The sequence below is a fragment of the Molossus molossus genome, unplaced genomic scaffold (genome assembly GCF_014108415.1).
Source record: "Molossus molossus isolate mMolMol1 unplaced genomic scaffold, mMolMol1.p scaffold_m16_p_12, whole genome shotgun sequence".
Classification (NCBI taxonomy): domain Eukaryota; kingdom Metazoa; phylum Chordata; class Mammalia; order Chiroptera; family Molossidae; genus Molossus; species Molossus molossus.
The window spans coordinates 63,984,588-64,004,083 of NW_023425347.1; the positions used below are offsets into that span (position 1 = coordinate 63,984,588).

Below are 19,496 nucleotides of genomic sequence, written 5' to 3' on the forward strand. Positions count from 1 at the left end.
TTGGTGCTGGCTCGGCCCTGCTCGCGTCCTGTGACGCTCACCAGTCCCAGGCGTGCAGACAGCTGTGCCTGCAACCCTGGGCCACAGCCCCTCAGGCAGGTTGGAAATGCCTGGGGAGGCGCCCACAGCAGCCTCCACCCAGGGACCACTGGCAGTGGGTGCACAAACACTCCACTTCCTCGATCCTCAGTGGAACAACTTGGGTTGCAGTCTACACCGTCTCTGGAGGTACCCATGGGGGTCGAGCCTCTTTTGCCCACAATAGCCAGCTGCTCGTTAACACACCCTGCACTGGCTTCTCATCCTGAGCCTTTCTGTTCCTGCCAATCAGTCAAGCCCAACAGGTAAGCAGATCCCTCAGGCCTGGCTCTTCCTGATGCTCCCTGCTGAACACCTTCCAGGTGGCCTCCCACGCTGGCAACACAGGGCTCCCTGGGGACCTCCTGAGATAAAGACCAGCCAGAGGCAACATGTGGTCTGGCAGATGGACCTCCGAGTTCCTCTGAGGTAAATAAAAGTCATGCTTGGTCCTAAGCACTGAGCCAGGCCCTGGCTACGACTCCCCCCACGTGATCTCGTCTAAGCTCACAGCAACCTGCAGGCCTTACTCCCGTTACTCCCGCTTCACAGTCGGGAAGGCCGGGCCTCAGAGGGGTTGGGTGACTTTCCCAGGCCCCCGCAGCCTGGCAGCGGGCGGGAGAGCCAGGATCCAGGCCTTGTCTTTCTAACCAGAGCCCAAGCTCCTCGCTGGGAGGCAGGAATGTGCCACGTCTACCCCAGACGCCCCGTGCCTGGAACAGTCTCTCAGCAGAGGAGCTTAGGAAGGGAGCGTTGGGCCGAACTGAACCAAATAGGGCTCCTAGAGGAGAGAGATCCTGTTTCCTTAGACACTGAGCCTTGGAGGGCATTTCTGCAGCCTTGCTCCGAGCACAGGGTCTGGCAATAGAGATGTTCAAGCAAGGCTTGTGGATCAATAAAGGAGTGAACAGTTAACATTCCTGGCCAAAATTTACACTGTGGTCCTGATCCATGATTGTGTTAGGAGTTGCACAATCTGATGGTCCCATTCTGTTATTCCTGCTACATTCTTCCACGAAAAAGACTTCCCTTGTCTCCTGTCCACGATCACCTCCCCTCTCTCCCTCTGAGCTAATCTAAGCATGCCTGAATTAGATTCCCACTAATTAGAGGTTCCCTTCAGTTCCCCCATGAATGGGGGATGGGAAAACCTGCAGCAAGCACCCACTATGTGCTCCAGCATGTTATCACGTCTCATTCCCACCGCCACCCTATTGGCAGGGCTGAGGGTCCCACTGGACAGATGAGTAAGGTGAGACTCGCCCTGGCCAGTTTGGCTCAGCGGTTAGAGCGTCGGCCTGCGGTCCGGAGAGACCCGGGTTCAGCTCCCGCTAAGGGCATGTACTTTGGTTGCAGTTTGTCCCTGGCCCTGGTTGGTCGTGCGGGTGGCAGCCACTCGATGTGTCCCTTCACATCGATGTTTTTCTCTCTCTCTCTCTCCTTCCTCTCTCTCCCTCTCACTCTATCTGTACAAAAAATGGAAAAATATCCTCGGGCGAGGATAAAAAAAAAAAAAAAAAAAAAAAAAAAAAGTAAGGTGAGACTCAGAGGAGTTCGATGATTTGTTCCAGGGCACCTGGCAAGTTAGAGGCTGTCCTGGGATGGATCCCAGGTCTGTCTAGCCCCAGACTCATGCCCTTTCTCCACCACCAAATCCCCTTCCAGGCCCAGCCTGCTTCCCTTCCCGCGGCGGTGTGGCCAGTGCAGATCTCAGATGTGTAAAGCGGGTGACACTAGATCCGTCACCTTAGGGTGGGTGAAGGACGCACCTGGGGATCAGCTTACTAATCCGAGAGGCTGATGAATTATTCACACCACCGTTAACTTGGAGGCCTTTCAGCCTCACCTCTCTCTCCCCTGCTCCAGACCCTCAGGTCCTGGCCTGTCCGGCCTGCAGGCTTGGGGGGCCCCCGGTGAGGAGATGCTGGCAGAGCTGGGGTCCTGTTTGCTGCTGGCAGTGGCACTGCTGGGCCCAGGCCCCAGGGCCCACGCCATGAAAGGTAGGAGCTCCTGGCGACAGGCAGGCATGGGGAGTAGGGGGAGCAGTGGGCAGGCCGCAGCCGGGTCTCAGGAGGGTTCTGTGTAGGAGGCCAGAAAGCAGAGGCCCTTTGTGGAAGTTAGTTGGGTTGAGGATGTATTTGCTTCTGAGATGAGGGAAGACAGTATTTACCGAGTGCTGGCTATGTGCTGGATGCTTTGCATGTATGGCTGCATTTAATCTCAACACACTTCAAGGTGGATATTAGTTCCCCATTTTACAGATGAGGAAACGGAGGGTGAGAGAGGTTCAGTCCCCTGTCCAAGGCTGCATGGTTGCCAAGGGCAAAGGGAATGACTCAGAGGACTCTTACAGGTTTGTTGCTGGAAGGAGTCTTCATTCTGCTCCTGAGAGCCTGCAGTACTTCCTGTTGCCAGCCAAGGGAAATCAAAGTTCCTTATGGCATTCAGCACCCTCCCAGGCTGGGCTCTGATTTCCATATAATATCCAGCCCGTGCTTCCTTTGTCCCCAGGGTGTCCTGCACTCCGACAGAGGGTCACACCCCTTTCCAGAGTTACTTCACCCGCATGGCTGTCAGCTGTGGGCTCCTCTGTCTGGAGGATCCCTTCTGTCTTTTTCCACTTGAGAACATCTGGCTCATCCATCAAACTGAGGTTCGATACCACCTCCTCCAGGAAGCTTTGCACATCCTTTCATCATCCTCACATGCCCCCTCTTTGGAGCTCCCAGAACCCTCTGCCAGCACCCTGGCCCCAGGCACTTTGTACCGTGTAGCCCTGGAGCTGAGTGTTTGTGTCTGTGAAGTGAAGCCGATACCGTTTCACCGACGAGGGGCGTGCAAGCAGCTGGGGCTCGGCAAATAGCCGCCAGTCCTCACTTTCCTGCAGGCTCAAGCAGGGCTCAGGATAGAAACATAATTTGTTAGTTACTTAGTTGGTGGCACAGATGGGCTGGGCACCCAGGTGTCTTACTCCACGCCTGGGTAGTGGGAGGAGCTAGCTCTTCCCATTTTCCAGCCACTGGGGCTTCAGTGGCCTTGGGGTGACCTTGGGGGTCAGGGTGCCTGGCTGAGTCCTGGAAGACAAGGCCTCCAGGGCCGTAGGAGTCCTGCTCCAACTCTGCCATGGCTTTTCCTGTCCCGTGGGCAGAGCTGGGAAGGACAAGGACAGTTACTGGACAGACTGTCCCTCTGTCCTCCTGCCATGAAGGCATGAGTCAGACACTGCTTCGGCCCGGCCTGCCCCAGGGGCCAGGCAGGGAGCCGATGACGTGAACTGGGTGTACACCTTGCAGCCCTCCCATGGCTTTATGTCAACGCTGCTCACAGCTACCCAGCAAGGGAGGTGTCATTATCCCCATTTCACAGACGCACAACTGAGGCTCAGGAGGTTAAGTGTTGCCTTTGTTCATGCCTTTTCCTCTCTTCTCAACTAACAAACCTCGTTCTTCCTAGTCAAACTCAAATAACACTTCCTCTGTGTATCTTGTTCCTCTCCTAATAGTGCTGGCCCAGCTGCCTTCCTCGGGACCCCAGAGCCCCCGTGTGGCCACAGCACCATCACACTGCATGCCTTTGTCTCGTTCTCCTGCCTCCCTAACCCTACTTCCACCCCACACCCCTATTGTGAGCTCCCAGGGCAGGTGCATTCTGCATCAGCACAGCTCTGGGACAGGGCACATGCTTTGTGAGTGTGTCTTCTCTGACCACTTTGCTTAAGTATTCAAGATGCTTTTGTTTGCAAGTCACAAACCTAACCTGGATGAGTTGAAGCAGACAGGAATGCACTGGATCTATAACCAGGGAGGCAGGAGTATAGCTGAGCTAGGCTCCGGGATGCCTGCAGCCAGGGCACCTTGGCTTCAGGGCATTCCCACTTTTCACCTGGCTCTTGCCATCTGCTGACAAACTTTCTCAATGAGCATGATCCTGCCCAGGACTCTCACTCCCAGCCTAGGGGCTAGGGAGGATAGGGTTCTCCTGTAGGTATTCTGTCGCAGGACTCTGGCCTGACCTAGAGCACAAGCCCACCTTGCAGGCCAGTCACTGTGGTGGTGGGGGGGAGCCCCAGCATTGCCCAGCTGGGTCATGTGTCAACCCCTGTGGCAGGGGTGTTACCACGTGAAGGCAGGGGGCCAGTGTCTAAAAGAAGGGGCATATTGTTGCAAGAGGTAGAGAAATGGATGCTAGGCAGACCAAAGCAATAGATGGTAGCTACAGCAAATAATTTCCTTTTCTGGGCCTCAGTTTTCTCATCTGTAAAATGGAATCAATAACACCTGCTTTGTCTATTTTATGGGGCTCTTGTGAGGATGATATAAGATCATTCACTCATTCATTCAACAAATATGCACTGAGCACCTGCTTTATGCATGGTACTGTTCTAGGTGCTTGGGATACAGCAGAGAACAGAATACAAAAATTCCTGTTCTCAGAGAGCTTACATTTTTGTGGAAAGAGACCAGCAATGTACCAAACAAGTAAAATATACAGTTCATTGGATGGTGGTGAGTGCTATGAAGAAAAATGTAGCAGAAAAGGTAGAGAAAGAGTAGAGGGATGGGAGGGTACCTTGTAAGTACCATGGCTGGGAAAAGCCTCAATGAGAAGGTGACCAAGAATGTGTTGGCTATTTTTTAAACTTTTAATTATGAAAAATTTCAAACACACACAAAGTAGAGAAGATAGTATAATGTATCTCTGTCTCCAATGACCATCTTCAACAGTGATCGACATTATGCCTGTCTTGTTTCTTCTCTTCCACTCTATTCCATTTGGGGGTTCTGGGCAAACTTAAGTCAATCTCAGATATATTATTTCATCATAAATATTCAGAATGTATCTCTAACAGAAAAAGATATATATACACACACACATACTGGACTCTCCCCTGGAAAACACTTTTGCACTCTGTTTCTATGAGGTTGACTTTTCTTTTTAGATTTCATATATATGTGATATGTAGTATTTGTCTTTGTCTCACTTATTTCATTTAATAGAATGTCCTCAAGGTCCATTCATGTTGTCGCAAAGGAAAGAATGGCCTTTTTAAAAAATACATATTTTAACTGATTTTTAGAGAGATAGAAAGGGAGAGGGAGAGACAGATAAAAACATTGATGAGAGAGAAACACTGATATGCTGTTTCTTACACGTCCTCTACTGGGGATCGAGCCTGCAATCCGGGCATGTGCCCTGACCAGGAATCAAACTGATGACCTCTTGGTTCATGGGTCAGCGCTCAACCGCTAAACCACACTGGCTGGGCAAGAATGGTCTTCTTTTAATTCCATTGTGTGTGTGTGTGTGTGTGTGTGTGTGTGTGTGTATCACATCTATATCCATTCATCTGTTGATGGACACTTAAGGTGTTTCCGTATCTTGGTTATTATAAATAATGCTGCAATGAACATAGGAGTGCAGATAACTCTTCAATACCCTGTTTTCATTTCTTTTGGATATACACCCAGTATTGGGATTGCTGGCTTGTTTAGTAGTCCTAATTTTAATTTTTTGAGGAACCTCCATACTGTTTGCATGGTGGGTACACCATTTTACATTCCTGCACGAAGGTTCTCTCTTCTCTAGATCCTCACCAACACTTACTAGCTCTTGTCTTTTTTGTAATAACCATTCTCACAGGTCTGAGGTAATAGCTCATTGTGGTTTTGATTTGCAGTTCCTTGATGAAATGCACCTTTTCGTGTGCCTGCTGCCCATTTGTGTCTTCTTTAGAAAATGCCTGTTCAGTTTCTCTGCCCATTTTAAATCAGACTATGTATTTTTTTTCTGTTGAATTATATGAATTCTTTATATATTTTGGATATTCAACCCTTATCAGATGTGTGATTTGCAAATATTTTCACCAATTCCATAAGTTGCCTTTTCATTTTATTGCCTATAAAAGTAACTTTTTTGGTATTTTTTAATTATAAAAAATTTTAAATATTTAGCAAAGGTGAAAGCATTTTACAGGGAATACCTATCTACCCAGCCATCTAAGTTTTACCTCATTTACCTTTTTTTACTCAATGACTAGAACAGACATCGAAGATGATTATTTCATTCAGGTTTGCAAAGTTGTATTTTCCTAACGTGGTTATTCTTTCTGCAATTAACTATAAATAACAATTTCTCTTCATGAGCTATTTGGTTATCCTGAAATATAGTACACAATAGGAAAGGCAAAGAAGATGCTTAATTCTTTCTCTTTCTACATATTAATTTTCAAAAAATGAGTTTATGTCCTAGCAACCACTAAAAGAAACTAATGAATTCCTTTTTCATTTCTTTAGAGTTGCACTACGAATTCATGAATGTTTATATATTTGTGTTTCAATCTACTGTAATCATCCTTCTCTGTCTTTTTGTTGTTGTTAATCCTCACCCAAGGATATTTTTCTGTTGATTTTTTTAGATAGAGTGGAAGGGAGGGAGGGGAAGAGAGAGAGAGTGAAACATGGATGTGAGAGAGACACATCGGATTGGTTGCCTCCCGCAAAACCCCGACAGGGGTTGGGGATTGAACGTGCAACCCAGGTACATGCCCTTATCTGGGAATTGAACCCACGACCCTTCGGTTCTTAGGCAGACACTCTAACTGCTGAGCCAAACTGGCCAGGGCTCATTATTCTTTTTCTGATGCTCTAATTTTACCTTGTTTAGCCAGGAGGAGCCCCTTCAAGAAGGTTCCCGTGTCTTTGATGGGATCCTAGCAAGTCTTTGGTAGTGTCTTTGCTTTCTGGTGTGACAAGATGTCTCAAGTGTGTGCTGTATACTTCCTGTCCCAGACCCACCATTTCTCTAAGGAGCCCTGGTTCATTCTAGTTGGACACAATAATCCTAATACAAGGCCTCGAGTGCAAAATACTACTGTAATATTGTTACTTTTAGGCCTTTATAGTAAACAGAACTTGAAAAGTATTTTTTTTTTTATCCTCACCCGAGGATATTTTTCCATTTTTTGTACAGATAGAGTGGGAGGGAGAGAGAGGAAGGGAGAGAGAGAGAGAAACATCGATGTGAAGGGACACATCGAGTGGCTGCCACCCGCACGACCAACCAGGGCTGGGGACAAACTGCAACCGAAGTACGTGCCCTTAGCGGGAACCGAACCCGTGTCTCTCTGGACCGCAGGCCGACGCTCTAACCGCTGAGCCAAACTGGCCAGGGCGAAAAGTATTTTTTTATAAATAAAAAAATCTTAAATTCATACTTATCTTTTCAATTCAAATTAAGGAGCACAGAGTTTTACTTAATTTTTAAATTGTATATTTATATCACTCTTCTGTTACACTGAAAGCCTTTTAACATTGTAACAGGCTGTGTACATTTTCACTCAGGGTGAGGGTAGGGGTTGTTATTTCTTTAAATTTTAGAATTCCCTCTTGCACATATCCAGGGCCCTGCATATGGCACTGTTTTATCTAACATTATAGGCTCACCCTGATACCCTGTCTCCTTTCCCTGCTTTTTCTCCATAGCACTTAAAACTAATATACTCTCTATATATATTTTAATACTCACCCGAAGATATTTTTTTTATTGATCTCCAGATAGAGTGGGAGGGAGGGAGAGAGAGGGAAACATCGATGTGAGAGGGACACATCGACTGGTCGCCTCCCGCACAACCCCAACCAGGGCCTGGGGACGAATCGCAACCGAGGTACGCACCCTTGACAGAAATCAAACCCGCAACCCCCATTGGTCCACAGGCCGACGCTCCAATCACTGAGCCAAATCGGCCAGGGCGATATGCTCTATATTTTACTTACTGTGTTTATTGTCTGTCTTCCCCACCAAAATGTAAATTCCATGAAGGCAGGAATATTCATTTGTTTTGTTCCTGCTGTAGCCCAGCACCTAGAACAATGCCTAGCATTCACACGATATTTGTTGAATGAATAAAATAATGCTTGATAAATACTTGAAGAATAAGCAAATAAATGAACAACTACATGAATAAATGAATTAATTTAGGACCATGGCCTCATGTTCTCGCATCACTTCCCAGAGACCCAGCGTTATAGCCAGGCCCACCACCCAGGACCCCAGTGCTGACTCTGAGCCGTTTTCCTCTTACCCCAGGTGTCAAATGTGGGGGTGTGCTCTCAGCACCTTCTGGAAACTTCTCCAGCCCCAACTTCCCCAGACTCTATCCCTACAACACGGAGTGCAGCTGGCTGATCGTGGTGGCTGAGGGCTCCTCGGTGCTGCTCACCTTCCATGCCTTTGACCTGGAATACCACGACACCTGCAGCTTTGACTTCCTGGAGATCTACAATGGGGCTGCAGGCGACAAGGGCAACCTGCTGGGCAGGTTCTGTGGCCGGGTGCCCCCGCCACCCTTCACCTCGTCCTGGCATGTCATGTCTGTCATCTTCCACTCAGACAAGCACGTGGCCAGCCGAGGCTTTTCTGCAGGCTATCAGAAAGGCAAGGGGGACTTGGCAGCAGAGAGGGTGGTCCTGGGGGGAGGTGGGGGAAGAGCAGCGAGCTAAGCTGAGACTCACAGGGTCTCAGCATCTTAGCATGGAGGCTGCTCCAACAATAGACAACCTCCGAGGCTCCCGATACACCGTGTCCACAAACAGCAATCGGGAGGCTCAGGTGGGACACCAGATCTCTCTGGCTTTAGAGGCACAGAACAGGTAGAATGCTAACACACAGGAATCAATTTAATAGCTGATTTATTAAATCAGACTGATTTAATAGCAGTTTTGGAATGTTAGGCCCTTAGATTTTTAGAATGTTTGGTTATCAAAGTCACAATAACCACGGGCAATATGTTCCAACATTTTTCAAAACAGCAGTACCCTTATATCAAATGGAACCTTGTGTTAATCCCTGATATATGAGAGATAAAGGTGGCATTTTAGTGTATGCATTTATTTTGTAAGTTCATATTTTTAACATTTACTTACTGTAAGCCAATCATTGAAAACGTAAGTCAATATCTGTGGCCTCCAGTGAGTTAAATTTTTACATGTAAGACATGTAACTGTAGACACTGTCCTTCACTGCATTGAAAAATAGTTTGAATACAGCATAGGAGTGAAATTTGCCCCAGATGCCTGTAGATAGAGGCTCCAGAAGGCCACTGTGGAGCCAGGGAGCACAATCTGAAAGATTCTACTAGGGTGTTAGCCTTGGAGGGGATCTCACAGACTGTCAAACTGCCCTTTCATTTCATGAACAATAAATCTGAGACCAGAGAGAGGATGTGCCTTCCCAAGGTCACACAGCTCAGAGGGGAAAAGATGGGGACAAGAAGTCAAGTCCTTAGCTGCCCAGCATGGTGCTCAGTCCGCACAGCCATGGAGCGAGATTCTGGAGTCTCAGGAAACACGTCCAAGCGTGCCCCTCCCAGCTGGTGGCCTCCATGTCCCAGCATTCGTCATCAACCTCCTCCTGTTTGTATTGGTCACACAGGATTCGAAGGGGTTTCAACAGCATCTTCTCAGACTCTGCACGAGTCTGAGCCCAGTGGATCAGGCTGGGCAGGCCTTATTATTTATCATTTTCCCAAGAGGTTCAGAGAGGCTGAGTGACTTGCCCAAGGTCACACAGCTAATAAAAGGCAGAGTTGGGAGGAAAACCATCTTCAGACTTCAAGCCCATTTCTACTTCGTCAGATCCTCTCTCTGCCTCAGTTTCCTCACCATTGGGGGGGTTTAATAACATTTCTGAACTCAGGCACCCCAGCCTCTGTCCCCCACTGGCCTGGTAGGAGGGGACAGTGAGTATCACCGGGTCAAGTGCACAGGCTCTGCAGTTAGTCAGACCCCGGTTTTCCAGGATACCAGCCGGGTGACCTGCTGTCAGGGCCCTGCCCTTGACCCTGGGCCTTGCCTCGTTAACAGCTCCTGCCGCCTCCTCATCTCTGTGCTTGAGGTCTTTTTCTGAAGTTCCGTTGGTCCCCTCTACCCCCAGCAGCCCTCGGCCTGGACTCGGGAGCTGGTGTATGAATGCCCAGCCTCCTTGACCTTAGGTGACATGACGCTGAGGTGTGTGCCTTACGCCATCCCCCAGAGTGTCCCGAGAGGGCGCCAGAGCTGGCTTGACAATGCCCGTCAGTGGCTGTCTCCCTTCCCTCCCCTTTAGTGTCCCTCACACCCTCACTCCCCACGTGGGACCCCTTATCTCCCACATAAACTCACTGTGCTCAGAGCCTTGTCTGAGTCCAGGTGAACCCAAACTCGCGCAGGTAAGTCACTTAAGTTCTCTGGGTCTCCATTTTCTCAACCAAAATGGCAAGAGCACCGCACGTTTCTCACAGGGTTGCGGTAACGGTTTAACACGGCGGTGCCAGGTGCCTGGCCTGGGCCTGCCCCTTGGCAAGCGCTCCGTGGAGGGGGTGAGGCTCCCCTGAGACGCCCGCGGGAGTGGCACCTGGGAGGGGATCATGGAGCCACGGAGAAGGAGAAAGGTTAGTTCCACCGGCTCCCTTACAGATGTATGTGGTGGTGTTCTGACGGGCCTGTCGGGGGTCCTCACCAGCCCTGAGTACCCGAACAACTACCCCAACAACGTGGAGTGCCGCTGGGTGATCCGGGCCGCCGGCCCTGCCACCGTCAAGCTGGTGTTCATGGACTTCCAGGTGGAGGGCAATGAGGAGTGCACCTACGACTACGTGGCTGTGCTGGGGGGGCCCGGCCCCGCCCACGGGCACCACTACTGTGGCAGCTCCAGGCCCCCCACCCTGGTGTCGCTGGGCCATGAGTTGCAGGTGGTCTTCAAGTCCGACTTTAACATCGGAGGCCGGGGCTTCAAGGCCTTCTTCTTCTCAGGTAGGAGGGACTGGGGGTACACCCTGGACCCTGTGCATGCTAGGTCTGTGGGGAGAAGGGGCACCTTTCCTGCCTCTGGGCTTCGGGCTTTCTGCTCTTTCTGCCTGGAACACTCCAGCACACACTGTCCCGCCTGGCCAACAGCAAGGCATGAGTGTGTCGCCTCCTCTGTGAGGACTCCCTGATTCCCTCAGTGGATCCTTCCCTCCAAGTCCTTGCAGAGTGTTTCCATAGCAATGCTCTGACACGTCACTGTGCACGGCTCGCCCGTCGATCTCCCCTGCCCGACTGTGAGTTCCTGCGGGCTCGTCTTTGTACCTGCCGCGCAGTAGGTATTTAATTATTGTCTGTGCAAGTGAGTGAATGAACCCTCGGGATGTCTGCCATTAGAGGAGGAGGTGGAAAAGGAAACAGACACTGACAACTCACTGCGGCCTGCGCTCTGTAACAGGAAGAATCATGGATGACATCCTGGAAGAGAAGAGAATTAGGCCGTGTTCTAAAGGCGTTAGCCAGAGGCAGAAGGAAGGGGAGGGAGTTAAAGCAGAGGGATCTGCATGTGTGAGGCATGGAGGACAGAGAGGGCGCTGCGTGCTCGCAGGACGAGGAGATGTTCGGTGAGGGCAGAAGGTAGGGGCGGATGTGGGGCAGTGAGAAAGGGGGCAAGGTCAGGTCATGAACCACACTGTCCAGTCCAAGTTTGGACTTAACCCTGAAGACAGGTATTAGGTACTGTTTTTGAGTTCCTAACGGAGCCAACTCTCATGAGGGGACTGCCTTTGGCCCGAGAGCCCCAGTTTCGTTAGAGCAGGCTTGGGGATCAGCTGTCTGCTTTTCTGGCGACGGTGCCCATACCTGCCAGGGTGGTGTTATGACCACTATCGTGACTATTGCCCAAACTGTAGCTGCAGAAAGTGACACCATCCTTCTTGCCGTTGCTCCTTCCACCCACTCTTCCCCAGGAGAATGCCAGGAGGTGTACACAGCCATGCGGGGCAACTTCTCCAGCCCACAGTACCCCAGCTCCTACCCCAACGACATCCGATGCCACTGGACTGTCCGCCTGCCTCCTGGCTACCGGGTCAAGGTGTTCTTCCTGGACCTGGAACTTGAAGGGCCCAACAGCCTGACCAAGACCTGTGACTTTGACCACCTGGCAGCCTTCGATGGGGCCAGTGAGGAGGCGCCCCTCCTGGGGAACTGGTGTGGCCACCACCTGCCACCACCGGTCACCTCAAGCCAAAACCAGCTCCTGCTTCTGCTACACACAGACCGCAGCACCACCCGCAGGGGATTCTCCGTGGCCTACATCGGAGGTCAGCTGGGGTTGAGGGGCTGGGTGTGCTGGAGGGGAAAGCGAAGCGGGGTCCTAGGTCACAGGGCCTCCTTCCTCCATCCCACGAACTGGTCTCCTCATCCTCTTCCCGAGTGGCTCTGCCACTGCCAACCCCTCCTCTGAAACCTTTGAGACTGTGCCCGTGTGGCCCTTGCTTATTTCCATTTGTGCAGGGACCTGCTTTTCCGCTTCCAGCTCCGCGATCCCTAATCCCTTTCCATCCGGCTTCTTCCCCTGTGAGCCCCTGGCCTCTCTTGTACTGTGGTTGATCTTGATCCTCTAGCCAGGAGTAATATACACAATATGGTAATAGTACTTGTGGTAAACAGTTGGAATAACCACGTAGATGCTGACCAGTCTTGCCTGTGTCAGAAATCCTGACTGACAGTGGCTTGAACAAATGGCATTTGTTTTCTTCATATAAGAAGAAGTCTGGAGCAAGGCAGCTTCTGTATTGGTTCAGGGACTCAACCCTGTCCCAGCTGGTACCACTGGGATTCTCTTGACCTCATTACTGCAAAACGGCTGCTGCAGCTCCAAGCATCATGTCCATGTTCATGGCTGGATGAGGGTAAGAGAGGTGTCAGTCACAAATGTCCTTTTAGCCCTGGCCGGTTAGGTTCAGCGGTTAGAGCGTCAGCCTGCGGTCCGGAGAGACCCGGGTTCGGTTCCCGCTAAGGGCACGTACTTCGGTTGCAGTTTGTCCCCGGCCCTGGTTGGTCGTGCGGGTGGCAGCTGCTCGATGTGTCCCTTCACATCGATGTTTCTCTCTCTCTCTCCCTTCCTCTCTCTCCCTCCCTTCCTCTCTCTCCCTCCCTCTCTATCTGTACAAAAAATGGAAAAATATCCTCGGTGAGGATAAAAAAACCCACAAACAAACAAACAAAAAACAAATGTCCTTTTATCAGGAAAGCAAAAGCATTTTCAGAAGCCATCAGATTTCTTCTGGATCTCCTTGGTTTGAACTTGGTCAGATGGCCATATCTAACCTCAGAGGAGACTGGGAAAGATATTCAACTTTTCCAGCCTCCAGAGTGCCAGTTAGATTTGCCAGCTCTCCCCTTCTCACCACGCTTCCCTGGTACATGGGTCCAGACGTGCCTGTGTTCTGGACCCATTTGTGCCCTCTGCCTGACCAGGCTGACGCTCTCTGTTGTGCAGGTATGGAAACAAAGGTGCAGAGAGAGGATAGGACTTCACGGCGGTCACATGGGCAGTAGGAGGCACAGCCAAGACTGGAACTCATTCCCCTGTGGCTGAGCAGGGCCTTGGGGGAGGGACCCGAGGCTGTGCTCAGACAGACCAGGGTCACATCCAAATGCTGCCATTTACTGACCATCCATCTGGGCTCATCTGTAAAAGGGGTTGATGAATGCCCTAGACAGGCGGTCATTAAGATGAAATGTGGTGACACAGGTCACAGTGCCTGGCTCTGAGGACTTCCTCGCCTAGGGTGGATTGCTTTCTCTCGTGTGCCTCAGGCCTGTTCCGCACTGGAAAGACCTTTCCTCTCTCCTTACCTCATATATAAGACGAGTTGGGGTCCCGGTGACGGGGAAGGAAACAGCAGAGCTGCAGCAAGCTAGCAGCAGAGTGGCGACCTGGGCAGATCCAGCCTCTCTGGGCCTGTCAGCCCCATCCTGACACTGGGAGAGGAGAGCTGTCCCCCTTCTCCAATTGCACCCCAGAGAGCCAGGTGCCATGGGGCTCTCTGCCTTAGCTACCTGGCAAGTCTCTTTCTCTTTGCGTTTCTCAGTTTTTCCACCTGTAAAATGAGGACATTGGCTGAAGGATCTTTCGAGTCCCTTTGTCTCCCAGTCTCGGTTCTGGGCCTGGGTCCTCTCCCAGCTCTGATCTAGGAAGAACCCCTTCTCCTTTTGGTGCCTCCAGAGATGGAGGGTAGGCAGCTGTACTCCTGGCTCCTGTTCAGGGGCAGGAGCTCCCACCCCCACCCTGCTCCTCCCCCTCCCCGATCCCTGTGGGAGCCCAGGGTCAGACAGGGGCGCTCATGCTGGGCAAGGCGCCAGATGCGGCCCAGGGTGCAGGCAGCCTCCTGGCTGGAGGACAGCCTCAGCATCAATCAGAGCTGACACACAGTTCAGCACCACCGAGATCATCGTGGGAGACGGCGGGCCCATAAATCCCCGACTGCCCAGACACCAGAGGATGAAATATGTCTGAGGCATTTCCCGAAGAGGCAGAGGCGTGGAGAGTTCCAGGCCTCTGCCTGCCAGCTCTTTCCTTGTCCTCCCACCAGTCACCCCCCTTCCTTTCCCCTACACTCACCCCTGCCCCAGCACCACCACCCCACACACCACACACACACACACACGCACGCACGCTTGCACAGACCCAGCACTGGGTCACACCAGCGTGGCCTGGAGGGAGCAGGGGCCCAGGTAGGGTGAAGAGATCAGGACCTCTGGAATCCTGCAGACAGGATGGTTAAGATCCCCACTAAACTGCAACAACTTCGCCTCTCAGAGCTTCAGTTCCCAGACCTGTGGGGAGCATTTAGTCACCTTCACCTCATGGGGTCATCGTGGGGGAGAGAGTGAGGCATCTTCACCACTGTGTTCAAAACTGCAGCCCTCCCAACCCTACCCCTCACCACCCACACACTCTGCTCTGTCTTCATTCTTTGCCTGGTTTGCCTTCAGAACACTCAGACATTTAGCTGTATTTTATATATTTACTGTCCCCTTGCCAGCTACAGTATAAGCTCCAGGAGGGCAGGGATTTGGGACTGTTTCTCCCCCCAATTTTGTATCTGTGGTGCTTAGAATAGTGCCTACGCATGGTAGGTCCTTAATACATATTTGTTAACCAATTAAATGAATTGCCTGGCGCATGTCAAAGCAATCAGTAAATAGCAGCTTTCGTTGCCCTGGCCGGTTTGGCTCAGCAGTTAGAGCATCAGCCTGTGGACCAGAGTCCTGGGTTTGGTTCCCACTAAGGACACATACCTCGGTCACAGTTTGTCCCTGGCCCCAGTTGGGGTCGTGTGGGTGGCAACCATTTGATGTGTTTCTCTCACATGGATGTTTCTCTCTCTCTCTTCCTCCCTCTTTTTCTCCCACTCTATCTGAAGATAAATGCAAAAATATCCTTGGGTAAGGATAAAAAAAAATGGTAGCTTTGGTTATGGTTAAGAATATTCATTCAGCCCTGGCCGATTTGGCTCAGCAGTTAGAGTGTTGGTCCTTGGACCGAAGGGTCTCAGGTTCAATTCCAGTCAATGGCACATACCTCGGTTGTGGTTCGTTCCCCAGCCCTGGTTGGGGTCGTGTGGGAGGCGGCCGATTGGTGTGTTTCTCTCACATGGATGTTTCTCTCTCTCCCTCCCTCCCACTCTATCTGCCAATCAGTGGGAAAGTGTCCACGGGTGAGGATTAAAAAAAAAGAAGAAGAAAATTCATTCATTCTTTCTTTCTTTCATTCAGCCAATCATTCATTCAGCATCCACTGTGCATGCCAAGCTCTGTGTGAGGCGCAGAGGGTCCTGAGCAGCAGGCATGGTGCCTGTCCTGGCAGCTTATTGTCTGACAGAGTTCAGTGCAGAGATGCATGTGCAACGTCCCCACAGGCTGCATAAGAGCCATTCCCACTCTGTGCTCAGTTTGCCCATTCCCCACCCTTCTGTGGGAGCTTGAGAGGGTGGGGTCAGACTGCCTGCCCCTACGGCCTCCAGCTCCTCCCTCCTGTCCCCAGTCGTGCCCATGAACGTGAGCTGCTCCCGCACGGACTTCCAGATCCTGATCTCCACGCAGGCGCTGGCCCCACTGGGGCGGACCCAGGTCTACCTGGGCAGCCGGCGCTGCGCTGCCCAGGAAGTCGGCGGCACCTTCCGGATCCAGGCCCGCTTTGACACCTGTGGCACGGAGTCTCAGGTAGGGGCTGGGGAGAGGTGGGCAGGCGTGACGGAGGGGCTCTGAGGGCCGCTGAAAGACACCTGCCATTCCTGAGAATTCAGCTTCTCTTCCTGGCTCTGCTGACTGCACAGTCTGGATATAAAATTCAACCCCTCTTGACTTTACCTCAGCAAACTTGCTCAGTGTAGACACACAAAGAACTCAAATAAGGCGGACAGAGAAGGGGGGTCATTGCGCAACCCAGCCCAACCCAAATACCTGCTGGAGGCTCCTCCTACAGGGCCCTATGGGCTAACCATCCCTGGAGGCCTTCCTGCTTGCAGGGCCGCCCAGGCCTCACCCCTTCAACACGCAGAGCTCTGGGGGCCCCGCTGCCGGCTGCCCGCCCCTTCGGCCTTGTGATCCAGAGCCGCCCCTGGGCTCCACGAAACAAAAGGGCCCTCAAGTGACAGGGTCCACACGGAGGCAGTGAGGTTTGCAAATACTTTTTTTCTACTATCCTTGTATTTTGGAAACCTTAAACCCAGGCTTGGGCCCTCAGAGTGGCTGAGCAGTGCCCCAAGCACCCTGGATGTTTGTATTCTTAGGGACAGGCAGGGCAACCCCCCAAACTTGATATCTGGGGATCTGGCAAACTGGCCTGGCAGAAATCACATGCTTTCCAGCAAACCGTACTCACCCCCACCCCAACATTAGCCGAATATATGCCTCTGGCCTCCAGTCCACGCCTCTGCTTCCCCAGCTCCTGGCAGCCACTGTCCTCCTCACCCCAGAGGTAAGGTAATCAGCCTGGACCCCTCCTCCATGTCCCGAGTCCCCAGGGACTTTCTCTGGGGCAGAACCACGTTCCACAGGGTCATGAAATTGTGGAGACAGGAAATTCTAGAAACAGGGAATGGTGTGATCTAGAACGAAGAACTCTGAGTCTCCAAGTCATGGCACCACCAGAACTTGGAACCACAGAATCATAGAATCTTGGACTCAAGATACGGAAACATAGAAGCTGAGAAACATAGGCTCATGGATCCTTAGCGTAACGCTCTGAAGTCTTAGACCCAAGAAACCAGTCTCTGCACTGAGTTGTTTCCACGTTGCACAACTCAGGCGGCTGAAAGCAACGAGAGCCTCTCTGTGCGGCTCAGAAACCATCGCAGACCCCATTTCCTGCCTGCACCGTCTCCTGTGGCCTCTCTCCTCCTCGAGTCTCTCGCTCATCAAAAACTTTTCCGCTCCCCATTTTATGATTTTTTTCCCTCCCTGCCCTTGGACTGGGTCCCCTTCCACTCTCAGGTTCTTTTTCTTGCCCATTGTCCCGATTCTGTTACAAAAACCCGGGACTCAGTCCTTTTTAGGGAGGCGTGGCTGACAGGCTGAGGGCACACAGGCAGGAGGCTCCTTGGGGACATGGACTCAGAGCCGACGGAAACCCAGGTCACCTGGTCCACAAAGCTCCCTTCTCCAAAGTGTTCAGTGGTGACAGCCTCTCATGCCTGCTCGCTTTGTTTCAGGCAGCTGTGATTTTTAGCGGCCTCGTCTCAGAAGTGCCACCACGGGCAGGGCAGCTGGGCGACCTGAGGCGTGCACAGCTGCTGCAGATTGGGTGGGTGGGGAGAGTGGCCCTGCCTCACCGCAGCCCCCCCCCCCCTTCCCGCTCCAGACAACGTCAGTCTGCCCATCTACACCCTGCCCCACCCCGTCTCAGGGCAGCTTGACTCCTGCCTCCCTCCTCTGTGGGGGTGGGGAGGGCAACCGTGTGCCAAACCTCACATCTTACTCCTCTGTGGCTCTTCCCAACCTTAAGGTGGTGACACTGGGGTGGCCAGGGACTCAACAGCAGGGACACATAATTGCTGCAGACATAACTGGGAGAAAAGATTCCAGAGGGAAGGTCACTTGGCTTCCGGACCTGGCTCCGGGCGTGGTTGCCTTTGCTAGGCCTCCGTTGTCACCTCTGTAGATTGCCAAGGAAGGGAAATTGAGCTAGATGCCGTGAACGTCCCTTTTATTTGAGTGAGGTGTGATGGCTAAGAGCAGTTAAGAATTGGGCAGATCTGAGTGAGAATACGTTCCCTGTCACTTGGGTGCTGTGTGACCTCAGACAAGGGATTTAACCTCTGGGCCTCAGTCTCTTCCTCTGTAAAGTGGGGATATTAATGGTACCAATAAGAGAGGGTTGTGAGGATTACATGAGGTAATACTCTTAAGATACAAAGCCTGGGATGTGGCAGATGTCCCTGTGATTATTGTCACTACCTGTCACAGACCCTGTCTCTTTAAAGCCAGAGCAAACATTGACCCATCATATCTGATACTGTCCTTCTAGACATCTTTGTAGTGAACTTCTACAGGTGGGGACACTGAGGCTCCATGCGGGAAGGGAGTTAGTGACAAGCTGGGACTTGAGCCCAGGCTCCTGAGGTTCTGCCCCCATGGTACAGGGTCCCTGCATATCTAGGGGACAGGGTTATCTCTGAGCCCCTTCAGGGGTGAGTGAGTGCCCTGTGACCCCACAGAGAAGGAACAACACGTCAGTGATCGTCAGCGTACTGTATATCGACTTCTCGGTCGGAGGGCAGGAGGACATCCATGAGTACGAGGTCCTCTGTGAGCCCCGGCGCAAGGAGGCTTCTGTCCACCTGCTGTCTGGCTCCAGCTGGCTTGGGCCCTACGCTGCCACGGCTGAGCACCTTCAGGAAGCACCGCCCAGAGATGAGACGGAGGTACTGGAGGGCCCCATGGCCATGGTGGCCCAGGACACCAGTGACATTGTCTTCCTGGGCTTTTGCATCCTGGCAGGAGTCCTCATGGTGATTGCCATCGTGGTCCTGATGCTGCTGTGAGCAGGCAAGGTAGGGACCTGGCATCTGGCATCCCTGAGAGGCAGCTCGGGAACCCTACGACAGGGGCGGGACCAGCCTAGTTGACTTGCTGGTGACCATGGGCAAGTCACTGCCCTTCTCTGAGCCTCCATTTCCCAAGGACCATCATCCTGCCATGCTCATCTCACAGGGCCGGCAGGAGGGAGGCTCAGAGAAGGGCATGAATGGATAAGATGTGTAAACTGTAGCATGGCATGCGTGTATATGAACTTGTCACTCATTAGAGAGATATAAAAGAACTGTGTGTGACTGTCACTGGAAACAGTGGTTAAAGCGGACTCATTCTGTAACTTTTGAGTTTTTCACCAACGCAGGGTACAAATAATGGCCTCTCTCATTTTCCCAACTAATCACGCATCCCAACTCTTCCTCAGCAGGAAGTTCAGTATCCATCCAGGGCCCTTCACTCTCCCGGAGCTGACCCAAGAGTCCTGAGGACTTTGTTTAAAGCAGCCCAGTCCTGCCTCCAAACTCCAGAACACACAAAGGGAGCAGAAACCCCACCGAGAACTGTCATTTCGGGCCCTGCCACATGGCGTCGCTG

General features: G+C 51.9%; 1 protein-coding gene across 1 annotated transcript; it reads left to right on the forward strand.

Moving 5' to 3' along the window:
• The first annotated feature begins 1,753 nt into the window (after positions 1–1,753).
• On the forward strand, positions 1,754–19,165 carry CDCP2 (CUB domain containing protein 2). Its single transcript, XM_036257527.1, has 7 exons — positions 1,754–1,830; positions 1,919–2,078; positions 8,164–8,511; positions 10,530–10,865; positions 11,828–12,181; positions 15,913–16,091; positions 18,587–19,165. Exons 2-7 carry the CDS (start codon positions 2,000–2,002, stop codon positions 18,911–18,913), a joined length of 1,623 nt encoding a protein of 540 aa, XP_036113420.1. The 5' UTR covers positions 1,754–1,830; positions 1,919–1,999; the 3' UTR covers positions 18,914–19,165.
• Positions 19,166–19,496: the final 331 nt, after the last annotated feature.